Genomic DNA, 25,839 nt, shown 5'->3' on the forward strand with positions numbered 1-25,839 from the left:
TCAGAAAACTCAGAGTATGTTAACCGTGAACACACAAGACATTCTCAACAGAGCGACGAATCAACTAGTCATCATGGAAACGTACAAGTGTGCCATACTTCCTTCTTCTTCTTTTGTTTAATGAAAAAAAAAGTTTTTCCTTTGTGTTTTTCGCGAACAGACAACAACTAGTCAAAATTATCCCTGTACTCACACGGACCCCCAAAAACAACTAAAAACGCTGTAGCCTATTCTGTGTCAGGCCAGTAGTTGGCAATGTGACTTTGTAAAGAAACACTAGACTGAACACTTAAAAACGCATGACGTGACCGTTTTCACAAATTCGTGTTTTTGAAGTTAACACGGAGACAATCGTTTTCAGAAACTTTGAAGAATCCTTTTTCAAAATTTGTGTTTTCAGTCCCCCAAGATCGTTTGCTAGTTTTCGGTTCCGAATTCAGGGTATGTTACATGACAACGATGTCAAAATGATCCCTGTTCACACGGATCTGCGAAAATGCCAGGCCAGTAGTTGGCGACGTCACTTCGTCAAGAAACACCTCAATACGCATGCGTGAACATAATTCAAAGGCTTGTATTTTCAGGCCCCAAAAACGCCGTTGTCGTGTAAATGAACGGCCAAGACGCATACAAAGTTTTCAATTGAAAACAATGTCGTGTAAACATACCCTCGGAGAGGGCCGGCTCTGTAAATCTGGGGGCCCTAAGCAGGATAATTTTGGGGCCCTGCCTTGCAGTGAATAATGGAGTATTGCACTGCAAACCAGCAACTGTATACAATCTAACACTTACATATTTCATCTGTATATCTTTTAACATGATTGCCTACAATTATTTTACTGCTTATTAAAGTACACTCACTGAAACAGTAAAAGTAAAGATTATAGATTTGCAAATTTAAGGTCAATTTGTTGTAAACAAATAAATATTAATAATTTAGCATTAACAATATATAGCTAACTTACAACATTAGCCATAGTGGTATGCGGCTCGCTATGCTCTACTGAAGCAGCAGTAGAGTCACCTCCTCCAGCTGTTGAGATTATCATATAATTAATAATAAATACAGTATGCAGAGTAGATAAAACAAATTAATTTTAAATTAATATTAAAGTACAATTAGCCAACATAGTGAATTATGATTATAAAACTAAATTTTTTATTGGCAAGAGGAAAATTAGCTATGTTGAAGTTGCGCACAAAACTATTCAAAAGAAAGGCAGTGGGAAATATTTACTTGTCATCTCTGGTGTCAGCCTCCTGAAATGTTTCTCCACGACCACCAAAATATTTAAGAATGGCTCCTCCTGAGAAAGTGACATTTAGTTTTTTACAATTATGTTAAGGGTAAATTAAAAGAAATCCAATGTTAATTATATTATTTAATTATTGGTTGATTAACTCTTACATACTGTTCATATTTTAAACCTTCACAGCATGGAGTGAGATATTTTTTTACCTTTTATGATTACATACAGTAATACATTCACTGTAAAAAAAAAATCAGGTGCCCAATTGAAAATTTTCTAGTGAGCGATCACATCTAAAATTTTCAGTTGGCCAAATTTAATTTCTTGCATTTTAATTGAATTAAAATGCATCAATTCACATTAATTCAATTTGGCCAACTGAAAAATTTAGATGTGATCGCTCACTAGAAAGTTTTCAATTGGGGACCTGATTTTTTTTACAGTGTTCTTTACTAAAATTTACCACAAATCCATTTTGCTTTTAGGTGTCTTGTATCGATCATCATTCAATAATGTTTCAGAGAGGACACTGTGTTTTCTTTAGGTTTAAATGGTCTGGGCGATTTAGCTTAACAATATATAAAATATTTCATAATAGTATATAGATTAATATTTATTAATAATCTTTAATTGCCTATTCAATTAAGACCATAAGAAAAAGCTTGTATTTAACCGCTTTATTTTAAACTTCATTTTGATTTTGACTGTCAAATGATTGCTCTTTCTCTTCCTATTACTTTCTTTCTCTCGAATGTTCTTAAACTATTTTTTTATTGTAATAAGCGTCTATTGAGACAAAGATTTTTCGTTTTTTTCTTTCCCAGAACTAGTGTAGGTCATGTAACGTTAACTGTTAAAAAGAAAATACATTCAAAGGAGGTGGGTCTGTCTCAAGCAATGTTGATTCAGCATAATCGACGGACAGCTAACGTTATGCTGCGTTCACACCAAACGCAAATAGAGTGTCTGGCGCGAGCGATTTGATTTCAATGTTAAGTCAATGGAAAGGCGCGTTGACGCGCGTCTAGAGGTCCCGCGGCGCGGAAGGCGCTTTTCGCGCGGTGCGAATGACGCGAATTGAGCGTCTTGCGTGATAAACTGCGGGGACGCTGGCGAGTGCAATCTGTAGTTAGGGGGCCCCCTAGTGGCGGCGGGGCCCTAAGCAGCCGCTTAGTTCGCTTATAGGGAGAGCCGGCTCTGCCCTCGGACTTGTTTCTGTCACGAGTGAGCAACTAGTTAAAAAAAATCGTGGTTGAGTAAAGATTCAATGACTCGCCCATAACGCAAAAAAAGGACTGAATTCGGAATAGCGCACAGCCATATTTTTATTTAGCAGAAATAGTAAGAGTATGCTATTCCGAAATCAGCCACTGACAAATTTGATCGAATCTTTTTTCAACTGAACTTGTTTAAGATTTGAATCATTGTAGTGAATCAAATCTCAACTACTTCACACACAGTCACACACAAACAAACTTCTCACAGCTGCATCCGCGCACTTTTCTTCTCACCTGGTCGTTTTAGTTGCAGTTTTATATAATGCGAGTAATGTTTTATTAAAATTGGGTTAACTGCTGTTGAATAAGGGTGTCTTCCCGTTTGGCGAAATCACAGACAGCGAGTGACACATAAACGGGTATTTAATCTGCTGGCAGATGTGCGTTTCCATCAGAGCTCCGGCACAAGATTTAATCATTTCCTCGGTGTACCAAAGAGCAAAGACGTTGTCGAGGTCGACTGCTGCCAGATTTGAAGTTAATCTTCACAACGGATCCATGTTTGCGGATCAGAGAGTCGACAGTGCCCTCAATTGAGCCCGCGCGCACGGACTGGGAGTCGTTCTCCGCGCGCTCGGTCCCTGTCAGCAGCACCACTATGTCCTGAAAGCCCCGCGGGAGGGATGCTCATTCACGGTGACTTATTCTGGAAAGTGATGCCCAGTTAGCACCCATGGATGTGAGGATGGGTGATTCCCACCAGTGCGAGTGAGTGGAAAGATGCTGCTCGGATGGAAATTATTCCTGAATGGATACAAAAAGAAGAAGGATATGGATGTTGAACGTTCCTCCTGCAGGTGCACCATGAAGGGGACAGGTGTGAGCTTCATCCTGCTGTGTCTGATGGCAGAGGTCAGTCTCAGCGCGCAGCAGGTCTTGAGAATCGGTGAGTAAGAAAGCCCTTTATTAATAACAGCTATGTGCTTTAATATATGTGAAATTAACATTTCTGGACTATACTTTTTTAGTTTTTGTTTGTTCTGCCAATTTCAGTATCTGGACACTTGAAGTGACTTGAAATTCTGAATGTTACTGCATTAGATAGCAAATTAATTGGTGTGCCTCATGCTTCTATGCAATAAAAGTGGTCGATTTATCGACATTTTAGTCACTTACAATGTTTGAATGCCATGTCTGTTAGACTAAAATATCAAACAAAGTGGCTTTTATTTTCAAGAAACAGCACAAGCACAGAATATTTCCTCAAAAAGCAGTAAAAAATGCTTTTTCAAAGTTGTGAACAAAGATTATTGGGGTATGTTTTACAAGAAAATACGATTTATTTGTGAATTGTAGGCTACTTGGAATTTCTGAGGGAAAATTGACAAAGTAAATTCGACACCAGATTTTTTGTTTTGATTAAACAGTGGATATAGTCACGCCTGTGTGCATTTGAGGAGAACTGACTTCATACATCCACTGATGATGATGATCTATCCATTCAGTCATATCCGACTCTCGGTGACCTTATGGACAAGCATTTTCCATGCTATCCTGTCGAGCACAGCTTCTTTCAACTGTTCAATGTTCATATTGGCATCTGTTTTAAATGGTGTCGAGCGAGTTCTTTGCTCTCCACTGACCATTCCCAACATAACTGACTTCTCCAGGCACTTTGCTCGCATAACATGGCCAAAATAAGTCTAGTGATTTCAGCTTATAGTGACGTCCCTGGTTTTAATGTGATTCGGTACTTCTCTGTTTGTTTTCCTGGCTATCCATGGTATTTGAAACAGTTTACGCCAGCATTTCAAATGCATTGATTTTCTTTCTATCTGCCAGTGTCCGACTCCATATAACATTGTGGGAAAGTTGATGGTTCTGACTAATCTGCTTTTGGTTTGAGTAATATCTGTGCTCTTCCAGATCTTATACATCCACTAAAAATCATCAAGCTGATTGAAATCATTGAGCAACAATGATGTAGATGCAATTTGATTTGATATTTTGTCATCCAATGCAATGACATTCAGACATTTTACTTGATGAAAACGTCAAAGCCTGAAGTCATTTGTTTAGCTTTTGGTCATCACACATGATTGCATGTGATTTTTCTTATTAGAACATTATTATTTTTAACAATCTTGAAGTGCTAAATGTCAATCATGGAAAAAGAGGTAGAATTTTGTTGACAGTGAAAACCGTTTTTGGCTGGTAAAACTAAATCTGTCTATTTTGAATCTAACGCAGCAGAATTAGAATATGTTTAGTCTTATGATCGCACTGGCCCTTTTATTTTTTTCTATAATGTTCTAGAAGCACAATTTGAATGTATCCTATCTAGATAACAGAATATCATTCATAAATTCTGGGTCATTAGTTTGTGTACCTCTTTGAATTGTGCATGTATGAGATGATGCTTCCAGCTTCCACTGGTGCGGGTTAAGCAGCGGACTTCTTCCCGGAAGTCAAAGCGGCATTACGTCATGAAAGTGCGGACTCTGAGGAAGGCCGCGAGGGTTTAGGGTGCCATTTGGGACAGGGCCTATGATATTACGCTGTACCCTCATTGGACCAGCGGTTTGGAAAATGAATGGATGGACGATTCGCATGCGGCCGCCATCTTCTGGTCACACGCGGGAATTAATTTGGCATGACCCTCACAGTGCATTGTGGGTATTCTCTAGCCTTTGAGTGTACATTGGCTGTACACTCATTATCACAGTGCATTGTGGGATTGAATGAGTGCTCTCGATAATGTCCCCTATGCTTTCGGACACCACTACAAATGGCTGTCTCCGCAATTAGTGCCTTATTTAAGGGTATAGGGGCGATTTCGGACACAGCCAGGGTCAAGTTACTAGAAAGCTACAGCGAGTTTCATCTGGGTTGGGGCAAAACTCTGCAGCGCTGCGTTTCCCAAAAGCATCATAAGCCTTAGTTAATCGTAGAGCAATTGCCTGCAATGGTTCATCGATTGTTATTTGAGAACCCCTGCTGTAAAGATTGTGTGATGTTGTTCAAAACATAGTGTGGTTGTTAACTAGTTAAATAACAATTGAGATTTATGGATTGGTTAGTACCTGAGGTGGCCGATAATGTTCCTTTGGAGCCTTTAATAATGTTCTTTGTGCATTTAATCCTCCGCTATAATTTCTCCCAGTCTGAGGTTGAATCTAATCTTTTTTTTCTCTGCAAACATTTAATCTGCTCCATATGGTTGGTGTTTCAATTAGTCCTCTCAGCTTTTGCTGTGTTAGAAACCCAGTCACTGGGTAATACTGGGAAATCGTCCATGTTAAGCATGTTAAACAAGCCGGGGCTAATCTGCTTTCTGCTCAGAGACCCTCAGAGTGGGCAGTGACGCCCGGACATCCAGAAAAACCCTGCCAAAGCATTGCCAGGACGCCCCGAGGCTCAGCAGCAAAGACATGTTTCATTGAGTAATATTTGATTATGATATGCTGCCTTATTTACATTCACATTTACATGTGTGCATTTAGCAAATGTTTGGGTGCGAAAAGTCGGATTTTATAGCTTAAGAGTGTTTAACATTTTATTTAAACCGACTAAAAACTGTTTTAGAAACTAGAAAAGTATAAGGGGGGAATCTCATGAAATATGTCCAGGTCACATTTCACACCAAAAGCTAAACATTTATTCCTCCCTATGAATAATTCTCATTAGACTCTCATTATTGTAATACAGTAGGATAATTGCTGTAATTAACAGCAATTAATTGTAAATAATGTATTTGTCAATTATTATATATTATAAAATGTGCTAAAACTCATGAAAATAATGTCAGAATGCATTTTGTGGTCCTAAATTAGTTATTTTTTATAATTATATTTAGGCGAAATATGACCGTGATATGTTTTTGTCAGAGCATTTTGTGATATTCAGTGTGTTTTTGAAAGCATCACTGTGATGTTTATGATCAGATGAATTAGATGCTGTTATTCAAAACAATAGTTGAAGTGCATTGCACTGTTAATGTCTCTGTTTACGGTATATTTTTAATCAGAACAAGAGTATATATAAACTTAAAGCATCTTATTGGCCAGTTCTAGAGATCAGGTACCCAGAACAGAGACATCTCAGTCTCACACACATCAAACACACACCCATGGCTGTGATCCAGTGATGTGGGATAGTGGGATGTTAAATGAATGGAGGAAACAACTGCATCTTTGTCCTTCGATCCTTTAGCTGTTGGCTCACATCGCAGTGAGGTCCGTCTCTGAGACTCAACACTCACGTCCACAACTCTCACAGCAACAGACTGGCACAGTCTCAGGATTATATTTGAGGATGATCAAGACGGCTTTCACCAAAATCCAGAATTTAGCTTCTAGGCCATTTGATTCAAAAGTTAAAACCTACACTACCGGTCAAACGTTAGGAATAATTAAGATGTGTTTTTTTAATGTCTGAAAAGAAGTCTCTTATGCTCACCAAGGCTGCATTTATTTGATCAAAAATACAGTAAAAAACAGTAATATTGTTGTGAAATATTATAAAAATTTTAAAATAACTGTTTTCTATGATAATATATTGTAAAATGTAATTTATTCCTGTGATCAAAGCTGCATTTTCAGCATCATTACTGCAGTCTTCAGTGTCACATGATCCTCCAGAAATTATTCTAATATCATGATTTATAATAGGAATAAATTACATTTTAAAATATGTTGAAATAGAAAAGTTATTTTAAATCGTAATAATATTTCACAACATTGCTGTTTATATAAAAGCAGCATTGGTGAGTTGGTTTGAAGGACTGATATTGCCATCAGGAATATTCAGACCTTGGACCCTGAAGCGCACAGCGCAGGTGCACATAGGACGGGTCCAAATCCACTTTTGCTAATTTAACCACGGAAAAAATGGTCGGCGCGCTTGGCACATGGTCCAAAAGGGTTGTACCTACTGTCTTAAAGATCATGGGTGTGTTTTGGGTGTAATGTGCAATAAACCAATCAGAGTCTCATCTCCCATTCCCTTTAAAAGCCAGTTGAGCTCGCGCCATTGCAGATTCACTATTTACATGGTGGAATTTGCAAGTGGAAAGACTGAACGCTTCTCCAGAGAGGAATCCTTTTATTTGTAATATTTAAAAATGTTTGTGTGCTGCTCCCTGTGTGTGTAATAAGCAGAGTGTATGCACGTTGTGCACCCGCATATGGCGCATATTACTAACGCGCTCTTTAAATAACACAAAATACTGCGATTTTGATTTCAGTTCCTCAAAATAGCAACGCACCAACAATGCACCTGATTTCCAGACCAGCACACCCATGGGTGAACAGATGGGCGCGAGTGCATTTGCTATTTAAACAACGTGGCGCTGGACGTGAAAATGAGAACTGCGTCTGGCTGAAACTAGTTGCTTTGCGGCTGCCGTATGATAGAGCCCATTGAATCATTCAGTCAAATGATTCCTTCAAAACGGCACAAAGCAGAAGTGACTGAGTCGTTCATTATAGAATGATTCGTTCAAAAACATTGATTCATTCAGTAATAAAACTGTGTTGCCAAGAGATGCGCAATGGCTCTCCTGTTTGGACAAAAAAAAACAACAGACACATGTCTAAAATATAAGCCACCTAATAGCCTATTAACTTACTGTTTATTGAGTTGTTGTATAAAATCAATATCACATTTGCAAACGTGCTGATATTTGGAAAAACAGCCCTTTTGCTCGTGTGATATTGCTTCGAAATATTAAAAACAAGAACTTATACAGGGACTAGGGCTATGCGATATTGAAGAAAAATTCCTGTTAAATAACGCGATATTCGATATGCGATACGATATTGCTTTAAGTGTGTGAAATCTATTTCTTTCCCAAATGGATATCGTTCACTTAAAGCATAACCGACTGTGTTTACATGAATACTCATCAAGACAGCCATTTTGACACAACTGTGTGTGTATTTGACAGTTCAAGTGTGTAACAAGACATGAAAAAAAGAACGGCTTGTGTGCACGTTTCGTGTGTGTGTCAGACAGCACGAGACTGCAAGGAGTTGTTTTTCGCAAGTTATTGCATTTAATAACTCTTTTTAACGTCAAGCAAGTCATTTAAGTAACAGTCGTGTGCCCAGTCTATTCTCTGCTATATGCATCAACCTAAAACGCACACTTTTCACAATGTTGAAGTAGCCTATTAAAATCATTCAGATATTGCGTACCATTGCGATATGCATATTGCGATATGTACATTTGCGATATTTCGATAATTTCAATATATTGTGCAGCCCTAACAGGGACCATATCTTGGTTTTTGGAAGCATATCGTTGGCGTTTTTTGTCCCATGCCCCCGTTAATTTATTTGAAGATGCATTTGCATTATTTGATATACAAGATTTATGATTTGTAAAATGCAGCTTTAAAAGGATAGTTCACCCAAAAATGAACATTAGCCCATGATTTACTCACCCTCAAGTCATCCTAGGTGTATATAGCCGCGTTTCCACCGAAATTACCCGGAACTATTTGTACCAGGAACTTTTTTCCCAGGAACTTTTTCTCCCCCAGACCTGCTACTATCTGCGTTTCCACCACGGTCTAAAGTACCGGGAAGATTAGGCAAATTAGTCCGGTGACGTGGGAATGCGCGCGACTGCTTCTCCCAGTTACCGACGGACAGTAATCACTTTTGCGCGATACTGTCTGCAACAATAACAAGTGGAGGAGATACACTAGTATACACATTACCAACACTGTTTATTTAAACGTGCACTTTCACCTGGTTTGACCATTTTAATGCAAAATGGAATGATGGGCAATCCAAAATCTGAATGTGTTGTAATAGCTCAATTCCAAAACAAAATATTTTCTATAAAAGGATAATGAGGTTTCAGTCATGACAGATGTGTGAAAAGTTAATTGAATGAAAACAATAGACTGAATTAAGCAGTTGAAAGATTAGGTACTAGACTGCAAGTATTTTATTTTTTATCACAATAACATCTCTTAACATTCACAAAAAAAAAATTCACATGACTAGTATTACAATATGCTTCATTAAATGCATAATTTTAGAGACTTCTTCCTCAAATTTGAAATGAAGCAGGACCACACTTATGGCTTCACTTAAGTTGTGGTTATAAGTTATTATACTACATTCACATAGTTATACATTTAAAAATATAATATTTGGGTTTTCTAGATATGTTTATGTGCATATTCAGAAAGACTTGCGAGCAGCAGCCCTTTTATTTGCTTCCTACACTATATGAATACAATTAGAATGTGGTTATAGAATGTGGAAATTAAAGACACAGTGACATTTTACACATTTTACTTTATTTTAGACAGATTAGTTCTTACAAAATTAAAATAAAAGTGTGCAAAGACAAATAAATTACTAGAACAATAAAATGAAAATATAAAATGTGAAAACAACAATATAAAAAAAAGTGTATTTTTCAGTAACCTTTCCAAGAGCTGTGCCAACACGCACAATATATAAAGTACAAGTGTGGTAGTGCAAATGCTTCATTCAAGCGGCTGGTCATTGTGGCTACTTCTTGAACGACTGGACAAACTGTCCAAGAACAGACAGAAACCCAGTCTGAAAGTCCCTCTGCTGCCGTCTGCTTTCTTCCGCTTCTGACTGGTGGAATGCCAGCTCTTGCCTCCTCATCTCTCCTCGGCCTGGCCATCCAGTAACAGCTGCATATATTGGTCAGGCTGTTCTTGTCCATGCTGCAGGACGGCCCGGTTAGCATCCTCCATGTCCCTCAGTGCATCAAAAAAGTCACAGTCCCTCTTCCTTTAAAATTGCACAGAAACACATGGAAATTAATACACAAGGCAACCATGAAACAATAGAAACCATCAATTAATTATTTAAAGTGTTTTCACTACAAATAATGAACAATTGTTTGCCCAGCTTGAACAATGCCCAGTGTGCAATTTTTTATCATGGGCAATTTAAGTTTACAATTAAAAACAACAAAACCATTAAGGATTACACATCAGTTTTTAAATATATACACATTTTTGTCAGCTTTATAACGTACTGGTGACCGCGGGGGAAAACACGCTGGTCTCCGTTGCCTACGATTCATCAGGGCCACTCGTTACGTCTGGAAAAGCACGTTGAAAAAAGTTAAACACTGCAACGAGTTTAATAGATGATACCAAGATGATATATTTACCTTACCTTTACCTTCGGATTCCTGGATGGTTTCCAACAACGCACTAGCCGAGTCTTTCGTTACCGCTGCCCTAGAAAAGGACGGTCTGTGTCCCAGCAACGCGTCCAGGCGGTCATGCCACTTGTTGATACGCCGGTCGGAACCGCTCCGGTTGTTATGATCCTTTAATTTCTTGTAATCTTGTCTTAATTTCTTCAACTTCTCTCTGCACTGTTTTCCAGTGTGACTGGAACCGAACCGATATCTTCAGGTATACCTTTTCATTGCGGGTCGCCGTTTCAGTTCCCGCTGGATGTCCTCCTCCGCATATATGCTCAATAAAGCCTGAACCTCGTCGTCTGTCCATCGGTCGAATTTTTTGTTGAACTCCATTGTTGCAAAAAAAATATTTACTGAACGCAAAACCCACGGAACCCACCTCGCAAAAGACTTGTAAATATGGCGGTGGAAAAAAAAATAGCTGCGAGAGCTCAACCAATCAGCATGTTCAGCGCCCAAGTCCCACCCCCGAAAGTTCGCGAACTTTTGAAAAGTCCCACCTCGCAAGCAGGGCCGTTTGGAGGGGGAAATATTTACCCGGAACTTCATTTAGACCCTGGTTCCTGCGGTCGAAACACACAGAGTTCCCCCCCAAAGTTCCTGGTTCCGGGGTAAAGTTCCTGCGGTGGAAACGCGGCTTATGACTTTCTTCATTCAGACGAATAAAATCAGAGTTATATTAAAAAATCTTCTGGCTAATCCAAACTTTATAATGGCAGTGAATGGCAGCCCACAATTTAAAGACCAAAAAAGTGCATCCATCCATTATAAAAGTAACCCACACGGCTCAGGGGGGTTAACACTAGTCTAGAACTACCAAGGCGGTCATTTTGACCGTTTTTAAATTTTCCAATGTAATAACTTTGTTGAAATTGAACCCATATAGCTATAGTACCTTGACTTTTCCTAAATGTGTGAAAGAAGAATGTCATTATACACCTAGAATGACTGGACGGTGAGTTAATCATGGGGTTATTTGACTTTTTGGGTGAACTATCCCTTTAAGTAGAATGTGTGCGTTTTTTTTTTTATATTTGAATGGAGTTTCAGTCCATCAGTGAAATACATCTTTGTTTCGAGTCAGCAGTCTCAAAGACAAACCAAGGTTGTCCATGTTACACGCAAACATTACGAACCCCGAGCCTGAAATCAATTAATTCAGATTTATTCCACTTCACGGCGAATTGTGCAATTTGTCAAAGTCACACTTTTGATTGATGCCTATATTTGATTAGCATCTCATTACCCAAAAGCCCCTGCGATGATGTCAGAGCTGAAGACATGTCTGCCAATGAGGTGTAGGTGAAGCCAGTTGAAATCTGAATGAACTACATGCACGACGATGATGATGATGTGGTTCATCAAGTGTTTCTGAAACTGTGCCCAGTTTGTTCCCAGATTCTAAGATTTTTGTCTATTTAATTGGTCTGTGATTGGATGATTATATAACAGGTCAATGTGTCAGAAGCTCCAATCAATTGTGTATTACTGTGTTTTTCAGAAGGTTAGAAATGTTAGCTCTGTGTTTTGAATTCTAAAAAAAGTATTCAGGTTCAGATGCATCTGCTCTCTGAATCTGAGAACAGCCAAATTCCATAGAAACCACCGTAATCCTAACATCATTCCTTCCAAAGCAGGTCAGAGTAGTGGAACGCTTCTCTAATGAAAAGCAATCCTCATTTGTGCTGCTACATCTCCGCTGGAAGTCACATGAAGGTGAGGATGTTAGAGGATTCTGGCATGTTCAATGTTTCTTGCTTGACTGCTCAGCCTTACATTTTCATCACTGCTGTAATTCACTTCCATAATGCTCTGCTGCTTTTGAGGTGATATTTGTCCTATACGCAAATGTGAGAATAGGGTTTTGAATAAGATCCTTGAGGTGACCTCCTCCATCTTGTATTTGTAAATAAAGAAGAGCTGCACATGAACAGGAGCGTTTGAGAATGGAAAGACTTGTTTTATTGGATAAAAAAACAAAAAACAAACATGAATTAAATGCAAAAAATGTAATTAAATAATTTAAATGTACATATAGCTTTACATGTAATGCGTTACCCCTAACACTTATAAGTAGTTATAAGTAACTTGAGTTATGTAATGAGATTACTTTTCTCAAGTAACTAGTAAAGTAACAAATTACTTTTACATTTACAACAATATATCTGAGGGACCCACTTTTTTTATTAGGTGGCCTTAACTTTGTACTACTAACATTTAAATTAATAATTTGATACAATGCACTTATTGTGTACATACATGTTTTTACATTATACTTACATTTGAAAAATTACCTGCATGTAATTACATCTGTAGTTACATTTATAATTACATTGTTGACACGTCCCTTACACCTTAACCCTACCCTTAAACTTACCCATACCACCACACCTGTCCCTAACTTTACCCTTAAACTTACCCACACCACCACACCTGTCCCTAACCCTACCCTTAAACTTACCCATACCACCACACCTGTCCCTAACTTTACCCTTAAACTTACCCACACCACCACACCTGTCCCTAACCTTACCCTTAAACTTACCCACACCACCACACCTGCCCCTAGCTTTACCCTTAAACTTACCCATACCACCACACCTGTCCCTAACTTTACCCTTAAACTTACCCACACCACCACACCTGTCCCTAACCTTACCCTTAAACTTACCCACACCACCACACCTGCCCCTAGCTTTACCCTTAAACTTACCCACACCACCACACCTGCCCCTAGCTTTACCCTTAAACTTACCCACACCACCACACCTGCCCCTAGCTTTACCCTTAAACTTACCCACACCACCACACCTGCCCCTAGCTTTACCCTTAAACTTACCGATACCACCACACCTGTCCCTAACCTTACCCACACCACCACACCTGTCCCTAACTTTACCCACACCACCACACCTGTCCCTAACTTTACCCACACCACAACACCTGTCCCTAACTTTACCCTTAAACTTACCCACACCACCACACCTGTCCCTAACTTTACCCTTAAACTTACCCACACCACCACACCTGTCCCTAACTTTACCCTTAAACTTACCCACACCACCACACCTGTCCCTAACTTTACCCTTAAACTTAACCATACCACCACACCTGTCCCTAACTTTACCCTTAAACTTAACCATACCACCACACCTGTCCCTAACTTTACCCTTAAACTTACCCACACCACCACACCTGTCCCTAACTTTACCCTTAAACTTAACCATACCACCACACCTGTCCCTAACTTTACCCTTAAACTTACCCACACCACCACACCTGTCCCTAACTTTACCCTTAAACTTAACCATACCACCACACCTGCCCCTAGCTTTACCCTTAAACTTACCCATACCACCACCCTAACCTTACCCACACCACCACACCTGCCCCTAGCTTTACCCTTAAACTTACCCATACCCCCACACCTGTCCCTAACCTTACCCATACCACCACACCTGTCCCTAACTTTACCCTTAAACTTACCCACACCACCACACCTGTCCCTAACTTTACCCTTAAACTTACCCATACCACCACACTTGTCCCTAACTTTACCCTTAAACTTACCCATACCACCACACCTGCCCCTAGCTTTACCCTTAAACTTACCCACACCACACCTGTCCCTAACTTACCCACACCACCACACCTGTCCCTAACTTTACCCTTAAACTTACCCATGCCACCACACTTGTCCCTAACTTTACCCTTAAACTTACCCATACCACCACACCTGTCCCTAACTTTACCCTTAAACTTACCCAATACCACCACACCTGTCCCTAACCCTACCCTTAAACTTACCATTACCACCACACCTGTCCCTAACTTTACCCTTAAACTTACCCATATCACCACACATGTCCCTAACCCTACCCTTAAACTTACCCATACCACCACACATGTCCCCAACTTTACCCTTAAACTTACCCACACCACACCTGTCCCTAACTTACCCACACCACCACACCTGTCCCTAACTTTACCCTTAAACTTACCCACACCACCACACCTGTCCCTAACTTTACCCTTAAACTTAACCATACCACCACACCTGTCCCTAACTTTACCCTTAAACTTAACCATACCACCACACCTGTCCCTAACTTTACCCTTAAACTTACCCACACCACCACACCTGTCCCTAACTTTACCCTTAAACTTAACCATACCACCACACCTGTCCCTAACTTTACCCTTAAACTTACCCACACCACCACACCTGTCCCTAACTTTACCCTTAAACTTAACCATACCACCACACCTGCCCCTAGCTTTACCCTTAAACTTACCCATACCACCACACCTGTCCCTAACCTTACCCACACCACCACACCTGCCCCTAGCTTTACCCTTAAACTTACCCATACCCCCACACCTGTCCCTAACCTTACCCATACCACCACACCTGTCCCTAACTTTACCCTTAAACTTACCCACACCACCACACCTGTCCCTAACTTTACCCTTAAACTTACCCATACCACCACACTTGTCCCTAACTTTACCCTTAAACTTACCCATACCACCACACCTGCCCCTAGCTTTACCCTTAAACTTACCCACACCACACCTGTCCCTAACTTACCCACACCACCACACCTGTCCCTAACTTTACCCTTAAACTTACCCATACCACCACACTTGTCCCTAACTTTACCCTTAAACTTACCCATACCACCACACCTGTCCCTAACTTTACCCTTAAACTTACCCAATACCACCACACCTGTCCCTAACCCTACCCTTAAACTTACCATTACCACCACACCTGTCCCTAACTTTACCCTTAAACTTACCCATATCACCACATATGTCCCTAACCCTACCCTTAAACTTACCCATACCACCACACATGTCCCCAACTTTACCCTTAAATTTACCCATACCACCACACCTGTCCCTAACTTACCCACACCACCACACCTGTCCCTAACTTTACCCTTAAACTTACCCATACCACCACACATGTCCTTAACTTTACCCTTAAACTTACCCACACCACACCTGTCCCTAACTTACCCATACCACCACACATGTCCCCAACTTTACCCTTAAATTTACCCATACCACCACACCTGTCCCTAACTTACCCACACCACCACACCTGTCCCTAACTTTACCCTTAAACTTACCCATACCACCACACATGTCCCCAACTTTACCCTTAAACTTACCCACACCACACCTGTCCCTAACTTACCCACACCACCACACCTGTCCCTAACTTTACCCTTAAACTTACCCATACCACCACACATGTCCTTAACTTTACCCTTAAACTTACCCATACCCCCACACCTGTCCCTAACCTTACCCACACCACCACACCTGCCCCTAGCATTACCCTTAAAATTACCCATACCACCACACATGTCCTTAACTTTACCCTCAAACTTCCCCATACCCCCACACCTGCCCCTAGCGTTACCCTTAAACTTACCCATACCCCCATACCTGTCCCTAACCTTACCCATACCACCACACCTGTCCCTAGCTTTACCCTTAAACTTACCCACACCACCACACCTGTCCCTAACTTTACCCTTAAACTTACCCATACCACCACACCTGTCCCTAACCTTACCCTTAAACTTACCCATACCACCACACCTGCCCCTAGCTTTACCCTTAAACTTACCCACACCACACCTGTCCCTAACTTTACCCTTAAACTTACCCATACCACCACACCTGCCCCTAGCTTTACCCTTAAACTTACCCACACCACACCTGTCCCTAACTTTACCCTTAAACTTACCCAATACCACCACACCTGTCCCTAACCCTACCCTTAAACTTACCCAATACCACCACACCTGTCCCTAACTTTACCCTTAAGCTTACCCAATACCACCACACCTGTCCCTAACCCTACCCTTAAACTTACCCAATACCACCACACCTGTCCCTAACCCTACCCTTAAACTTACCCATACTACCACACCTGTCCCTAACCTTACCCTTAAGCTTACCCATATCACCACACCTGTCCCTAACCCTACCCTTAAACTTACCCATACCACCACACATGTCCCTAGCTTTACCCTTAAACTTACCCATACCACCACACCTGTCCCTAACCCTACCCTTAAACTTACTTATACCACCACACCTGCCCCTAACTTTACCCTTAAACTTACCCATACCACCACACCTGCCCCTAGCTTTACCCTTAAACTTACCCACACCACACCTGTCCCTAACTTTACCCTTAAACTTACCCAATACCACCACACCTGTCCCTAACCCTACCCTTAAACTTACCCAATACCACCACACCTGTCCCTAACTTTACCCTTAAGCTTACCCAATACCACCACACCTGTCCCTAACCCTACCCTTAAACTTACCCAATACCACCACACCTGTCCCTAACCCTACCCTTAAACTTACCCATACCACCACACCTGTCCCTAACCTTACCCTTAAGCTTACCCATATCACCACACCTGTCCCTAACCCTACCCTTAAACTTACCCATACCACCACACATGTCCCTAGCTTTACCCTTAAACTTACCCATACCACCACACCTGTCCCTAACCCTACCCTTAAACTTACTTATACCACCACACCTGCCCCTAACTTTACCCTTAAACTTACCCATACCACCACAACTGTCCCTAACTTTACCCTTAAACTTACACATACCACACCTGTCCCTAACCTTGCCCTTAAACTTACCCAAACCACCACAACTGTCCCTAACTTTACCCTTAAACTTACACATACCACAACTGTCCCTAACCTTACCCTTAAACTTACACATACCACACCTGTCCCTAACCTTACCCTTAAACTTACCCAAACCACCACACCTGTCCCTAACCTTACCCTTAAACTTACCCAAACCACCACACCTGCCCCTAACTTTACCCTTAAACTTACACATACCACAACTGTCCCTAACCCTACCCTTAAACTTACCCATACCACCACACCTGCCCCTAACTTTACCCTTAAACTTACACATATCACACCTGTCCTTAACCTTACCCTTAAACTTACCCATACCACCACAACTGTCCCTGACTTTACCCTTAAACTTACACATACCACACCTGTCCCTAACCTTACCCTTAAATTCACCCATACCACCACAACTGTCCCTAACCTTACCCTTAAACTTACCCATACCACCACAACTGTCCCTAACTTTACCCTTAAACTTACACAAATACCACACCTGTCCCTAACCTTACCCTTAAACTTACCCATACCACCACAACTGTCCCTAACCTTACCCTTAAACTTACCCACACCACCACACCTGTCCCTAACCTTACCCTTAAACTTACCCATACCACCACACCTGTCCCTAACCTTACCCTTAAACTTACCCATACCACCACAACTGTCCCTAACCTTACCCTTAAACTTACCCATACCACCACACCTGTCCCTAACCTTACCCTTAAACTTACCCACACCACCACACCTGTCCCTAACCTTACCCTTAAACTTACCCACACCACCACAACTGTCCCTAACCTTACCCTTAAACTTACCCATACCACCACACCTGTCCCTAACCTTACCCTTAAACTTACCCACACCACCACACCTGTCCCTAACCTTACCCTTACTTAAACTTACCCATACCACCACAACTGTCCCTAACCTTACCCTTAAACTTACACATACCACACCTGTCCCTAACTTTACCCTTAAACTTACCCATACCGCCACACCTGTCCGTAACCTTACCCTTAAACTTACCCATACCACCACAACTGTCCCTAACCTTACCCTTAAACTTACACATACCACACCTGTCCCTAACTTTACCCTTAAACTTACCCAATACCACCACACCTGTCCCTAACCCTACCCTTAAACTTACCCTTACCACCACACCTGTCCCTAACCCTACCCTTAAACTTACCCATACCACCACACCTGCCCCTAACCTTACCCTTAAACTTACACATATCACACCTGTCCCTAAGCTTACCCCTAAACTTACCCATACCACCACAACTGTCCCTGACTTTACCCTTAAACGTACACATACCACATCTGTCCCTAACCTTACCCTTAAACTTACCCATACCACCACAACTGTTCCTAACCTTACCCTTAAACTTACCCATACCACCACAACTGTCCCTAACTTTACCCTTAAACTTACACAAATACCACACCTGTCCCTAACCTTACCCTTAAACTTACCCATACCACCACAACTGTCCCTAACCTTACCCTTAAACTTACCCACACCACCACACCTGTCCCTAACCTTACCCTTAAACTTACCCATACCACCACACCTGTCCCTAACCTTACCCTTAAACTTACCCATACCACCACAACTGTCCCTAACCTTACCCTTAAACTTACCCATACCACCACACCTGTCCCTAACCTTACCCTTAAACTTACCCACACCACCACACCTGTCCCTAACCTTACCCTTAAACTTACCCATACCACCACAACTGTCCCTAACCTTACCCTTAAACTTACCCATACCACCACAACTGTCCCTAACTTTACCCTTAAACTTACACATACCACACCTGTCCCTAACCTTACCCTTAAACTTACCCATACCACCACAACTGTCCCTAACCTTACCCTTAAACTTACCCATACCACCACAACTGTCCCTAACTTTACCCTTAAACTTACCCATACCACCACTACTGTCCCTATCTTTACCCTTAAACTTACCCATACCACCACACCTGTCCCTAACTTTACTCTTAAACTTACACATACCACACCTGTCCCTAACCTTACCCTTAAACTTACCCATACCACCACAACTGTCCCTAACCTTACCCTTAAACTTACCCATACCACCACAACTGTCCCTAACCTTACCCTTAAACTTACCCATACCCCCACAACTGTCCCTAACCTTACCCTTAAACTTACCCATACCCCCACAACTGTCCCTAACCTTACCCTTAAACTTACCCATACCACCACAACTGTCCCTAACTTTACCCTTAAACTTACCCATACCACCTCACCTGTCCCTAACTTTACCCTTAAACTTACCCATACCACCTCACCTGTCCCTAACTTTACCCTTAAACTTACCCATACCACCACACCTGTCCCTAACTTTACCCTTAAACTTACCCACACCACCACAACTGTCCCTAACCTTACCCTTAAACTTACCCACACCACCACACCTGTCCCTAACCTTACCCTTAAACTTACCCATACCACCACAACTGTCCCTAACCTTACCCTTAAACTTACCCACACCACCACACCTGTCCCTAACCTTACCCTTTAACTTACCCATACCACCACACCTTTCCCTAACCTTACCCTTAAACTTACCCATACCACCACAACTGTCCCTAACCTTACCCTTAAACTTACCCATACCACCACACCTGTCCCTAACCTTACCCTTAAACTTACCCACACCACCACACCTGTCCCTAACCTTACCCTTAAACTTACCCATACCACCACAACTGTCCCTAACCTTACCCTTAAACTTACCCATACCACCACAACTGTCCCTAACTTTACCCTTAAACTTACACATACCACACCTGTTCCTAACCTTACCCTTAAACTTACCCATACCACCACAACTGTCCCTAACCTTACCCTTAAACTTACCCATACCACCACAACTGTCCCTAACTTTACCCTTAAACTTACCCATACCACCACTACTGTCCCTATCTTTACCCTTAAACTTACCCATACCACCACACCTGTCCCTAACTTTACTCTTAAACTTACACATACCACACCTGTCCCTAACCTTACCCTTAAACTTACCCATACCACCACAACTGTCCCTAACCTTACCCTTAAACTTACCCATACCACCACAACTGTCCCTAACCTTACCCTTAAACTTACCCATACCCCCACAACTGTCCCTAACCTTACCCTTAAACTTACCCATACCCCCACAACTGTCCCTAACCTTACCCTTAAACTTACCCATACCACCACAACTGTCCCTAACTTTACCCTTAAACTTACCCATACCACCTCACCTGTCCCTAACTTTACCCTTAAACTTACCCATACCACCTCACCTGTCCCTAACTTTACCCTTAAACTTACCCATACCACCTCACCTGTCCCTAACTTTACCCTTAAACTTACCCATACCACCACACCTGTCCCTAACCTCACCCTTAAACTTACCCATACCACCACACCTGTCCCTAACCTCACCCTTAAACTTACCCATATCACCACACCTGAAATGAGATGAGGACATGACCTCAGTCGGCGATGAGGCCGAAACCAGCACATCCAGTGCAAGTAGGCTTTGACTATTTAATTTTACTTAACATTATTTTATGCATCTGTCATATTGAATAGACCTTTTTGAAGGATATTGTTTTTTACGCCTTTTTTAGAGCTTTACTGAGACTTGAGTGTTTGTAGACGTTTAAGAGGCTGTTTTGTTGACCTTGATTGATTGCAATTTTTGAGGCGTTCAATTTTATTTTGATTTTAGAAAATAAACGTGATTGCTCTCCTAACAAATCAACTGTTTCTTGTTTTTCACTGGAATCAAGTGACATAGGTGTTGAGGACATAGTGCATCAAGACTTTTACTCAAATCGCATTGGAATTGGTGACTTGCAATGGCTAGTGTGTCATTTTCACTATATGGCATCTTTAATTTTACTCAAATATGGTTTTCAGGTACACCCCTGGTTATTTGCTGGGAAATGAAATGCTACCAATGCAAATACACATTTGAGTATTACCAGATATAAGCAATGAACATGAGAGACTGAAAAGGAAAATAATTGTTTTACTGGAAGTATTTAAAAAAAAAACTGCAAAATAACATGTTCTTTAAATTAAACAAATTATATACAAGTCCGATCCATGGAGTAGGTCCAATATTAGGTCATAATGTTATGTCTGATCGGTGTATATATATTATAAAAAATAATAAATCAATTAAAAATAAATGTAATTAAAATAAATAATTTAATGTAAAACATTTAGCAGATCCTGAGTGATTTCAAAAGTATTTGAACTTGAATGATGACTCGAGGTTGATCGTGGAGTCGGTGGGGTTTCCCGAAGCTCGTGTCAACAGTGGCTTCCCACTGGTACACCAAATCAGAGAGGTTTACATGCAGTGGCTTGTGGAAACTGGTCACTTTGAGGTACTTTACTTGCGGATTTGTTCTTCATGAGGTAGTTAATCTCAAAATGGTGCATCCAATGTGTTTACAGACATGGATTAGCATGTGCACAAGGTGACTTTGAATTTGTAGAGCTTCCGCAGAGTAAACAAGCCTGTAATGGTTTGATATCTTTCTTAACTCCTGATGCAAGAGCTGTTTTGATAGTAAATGTGCATTGAGTTGGATTTTGCCTTTTTTATTTGAAAGATAAAAGAGCGTCCACTTTAGGCTCAGGCTGTCCTCATGGTTTCAGAATGGTTTGTACTGTAAAGTATAACGGTATACTATGGTACGGAATGATAACTATTTTCATATATCATTGTATATACAGTATGTCCAAGCTCAGCAAAACCCCTTGTGTTTGTCGGCCCGTGTGTGACATTGCAGTCCTGCGAACCTTGACGGTGCATTTGTTTCTGAAGACATTGACTTTAAACACAGCTCTGTGAAAACCAGGTGCCTTAACCAGTAACCCGGCAACAAGCAGATCAGGACCCTGTCATGGTTGACTCCCTCGCTGCCAGAGAGAGAAACAGAACTTTTTCTATTTAAGTCTGAAATAGAAATAGCATCTAATGAAATAAATAACGAATGTTGTAGTTGCAGACCTTCTCTGCATTAATATTCTAACATAATCTGGTTGCTGAAGAAAGAATAAGACGGTGTATGATTTCTGTCATGCATTTTCCTTCTATTAAAGGGTTAGTTCACCCCAAAATGAAAATTCTTTCATTAATTGCTCACCCTCATGTTGTTCTAAACCCGTAAGACTTTAGTTCATCTGAAAGCTTTCTGTTCCTCCATTGACAGCTACGCAACTACCACTTTGACGCTTCAAAAACTTCATTAAGAGATCGTAAAACTGATCCAGATGAATTGAACAGTTTAGTCCAACATTTTCTGAAGAGACTCGATCGCTTTATATGAAAAATAGATTGAATTTAGGCTTTTATTCACATTTAAACATTGATCAGCGAACGTAAACAGAACCTGCTTGACGTGCGAGAATAAACCTCATTGGTTCTTGAAGAAGTTCAAACATGCTGCGAAACGCAATAATGAACCTCATTGGTTCTTGAGGGAGCTCAAACATGCTGCATAACACAAGAATGAACCTCATTGGTTCTTTATTAAGGATACTATCTTAGAAGTCCTCATTGGAGTTAGGCCTACTGCGCTACTGCTTTTTAATGTTGCTCATTATGGTGGTACTTGGAGAGCCAAATATTTTCTGCGGTGGTTCTTGGTATAAAAAGTTTGAGAAATACCGAATTAAAATATCATAAGTAACTTATTTGGAAAACACTAAATAGGGGGAAACGCTATATGTCATACAAACAGCACTTGCTAATCATACATTCCTCTAATAGAGAGAGAGAGAGAGAGAAATAAATAAGAGCCAAAATAAGACGTGTAATGTTGCTGCCTACCTTACTGAACAACCTATGATACCTTAAAATGTTGGCAGCTCACAAGGTTTTGGAACAGAAGCACAGTGAAAATGTTATAAGTATGTTTAATATACAAGGCTGTTCAGCTGGTTTTTAACACAATGCATGCATTACAAAATAAGTAATGCTAGTTTGTATTGACTAATTAGTTTATGCAGCATATCATAAGATAGAAAGCATCATTAAAGCAAACATGGCAGCCGAACAGCGGAACGATGAAGCTGCCGAGACCATTGAAATAAATATGAGCGGTTCCACGGGAAGGATTTGAACATCTGAAGCTTTAGTACATATTTGATTTTCATGCCCTTTTCACATAAGCCTGTAAGTGGTTCTGCTCGAACGGCCACAGTGAAATGTCATTACCTTGAGCTTACCGATGAGAAAGTCTGTGTTTTTATCCCTCCTGTGAGAATGAAATATTCCCACGGAAGAGAGCAGCTCCTGCGTGGTATGGTTTGCTAACCGTAATTAACCCTGGTGTTTATCGGGCTGGATTCGAGCGCGTGTCAGCCACACAAGGGTCTCTCAGTGTGAAAGGTGCCACAGCGCCGGTGGAAGAAAAAGGTCATTCACAATCAGAGCCCAGAGGGGAGGCCTTGCCCTCTCCTTCTTTACCTCTCTTCTCTTACAACATCAATCACAATCTCTCCCAAAAAAATCCAGTTGAAGTTGTTTTTCGAGCTGCTCGCAGTCAATCGCTGGCATCTGAAGGCTGATTGTTCTTGAGTTGTCATTTTTCAAACAGGCGAATGAAAAAAACGGCGTGTTGATTTGATGGGATTCGTGGGGAACAACAAAGGTTAACAAAACAAGAACAATTTTGATTGAAAGAACTATTTTGATTAAATATTAAACAATAGATTTTTTTTCTCATCGTAACTCAATAAAACTACTAACTAAACACAAACTGTACTGCTAGAATCCCATCTTATCCCATAGTTAACTGATGTTTTCACCCTTTGGTCATGTTTTGTGTTACTTAGGGCACCAAATGTGCCATAATTATATACATAAAAGTCATGAACTTTACTGAAGGTTTGTCTGATAGTCTGTCTTTAGCAGTTGGTTATTTCAGATGTACATCATTAACAGGATGTTTTTTAAGTCCGTAAGATTAAGGACTGTTTGATTATTTGGCCTTTAATGTGTTTGAAGAATGCTGGTCATTTTGCTTTCTTGGTGTTAAATTCTTAAAATAAAGGTTCCAAAAGGGTTTTTTTTTCCCACAGTGATGCATAGAGGGTGTACAAAATACTTCCTCTCAGCGCCTTTTGGACAAAAATGTCCCCATTGGAACCCATTTAAATTTTTAATCCCATTGCCATTTAAGTGCTAATGTATCACTGCGTGTCTTTAGTAAATCCTGGCAGTAGTTTTTAACACCAAAAGAGGGTTTGTGCTGGCGTAAGCTGTTAGTAAGTAAATGAAGAACCGTTTTTGATTCCCCAAAGAACCTTTCAGTAAGAAGTTCTTAAAAGATTCTTAACCCTTGTGCATCATTATGGACATTTTTGGCTTTTTCAGTTTGGTTTTTTTTTGATAACTTTGCCTGTGTTAAAGCTAACTGCTGGTGTGTATATGTATTGGAATTTTAATAAATAACCCCCATTTCCTTTGAAAAATCTACACCAAATACTTCCTTTCAGCGCCTTTTGGACAAAAATGTCCCCATTGGAACCCATTTAAACTGCATTTTTTAATCCCATTGCCATTTAACTGTAACATGATGATATCTTTGTTAATAGGCTTTTATTCTGTTGGCAAGGCTTCAAAATGAAAAATTGTACTGTTTTTTACCAGATGGTGCCATTTTTTTTTCTTCCTGTTTTGGCCTATAAAGCAAATACTCGCTTTATTCCTGTTTTCTGCTTCTGCATATTATAAAGACAATTGGATAAGTTATGCAGCTATAACTCAACTGTACTGCGAATCACAAATCCAAACACTGTGTGTATCAGTTCTGCTGGCATCTAATGGGGAAACTTTAGCACTGCGCATAAAAAAACTCTGACTGAAAGCTCATTTTTTGAGATATCAAACTCAAATTTGGAACACAACTTATTTAGATTAATGGCTTTGATTTTCTAGCAGTTTCAGAGTTCAACATGTCTCAAAATATATATATTTTATATAAGATATTATTCATAAATCATTTTACTTAAACCTCTAAAACTCTTTTTTTTTATTTATTTATTTTTTTTTTTTTATAACTTTTTTGACTTCAACAATAATCTTCTTTAAAATGAGACCAAATTTTTTTATGACAGTTTTTTGACATGGGTATTTTGTCCTCTATGGACCTATGTGTAAAACATTTTTGAATTGATGCACAAGGGTTAAAGGTACACTATGTAACATTTTTTCAGTAAAATATCCAAAAACCACTAGGCCAGTGTTATATATTTTATTCAGTCGAGTTCTTTCACTATCCCAAATGTTTCCAACTATTTGTAAATTGTGAGAAATTGCTATTTTACACAAGGAACCGGGACGTGTGAAGGAGTCGCCTGTCGATGGCGTCATATCTGCGTTCCCCTCGGTATCTAGTTTTATTTTGCAG

The 25,839-nt window shown here is 40.4% G+C and overlaps 1 protein-coding gene across 1 annotated transcript in view; it reads left to right on the plus strand.

The window, feature by feature from the left end:
• Window positions 1-3,370: 3,370 nt before the first annotated feature.
• The window catches only part of grik1b (glutamate receptor, ionotropic, kainate 1b), a gene marked incomplete at its 5' end in the record, with an annotated part of 64,260 nt that continues 41,791 nt past the window's right edge, over window positions 3,371-25,839 (plus strand). The window contains one exon of the mRNA XM_079823517.1: window positions 3,371-3,413. Within this exon, the coding sequence (XP_079679643.1) occupies window positions 3,371-3,413 (43 nt within the window). The remainder of the gene's footprint in view (window positions 3,414-25,839) is intronic.

The sequence above is a fragment of the Gobio gobio genome, assembly GCF_949357685.1.
Source record: "Gobio gobio genome assembly, chromosome: 8".
NCBI classification, from domain to species: Eukaryota; Metazoa; Chordata; class Actinopteri; order Cypriniformes; family Gobionidae; genus Gobio; species Gobio gobio.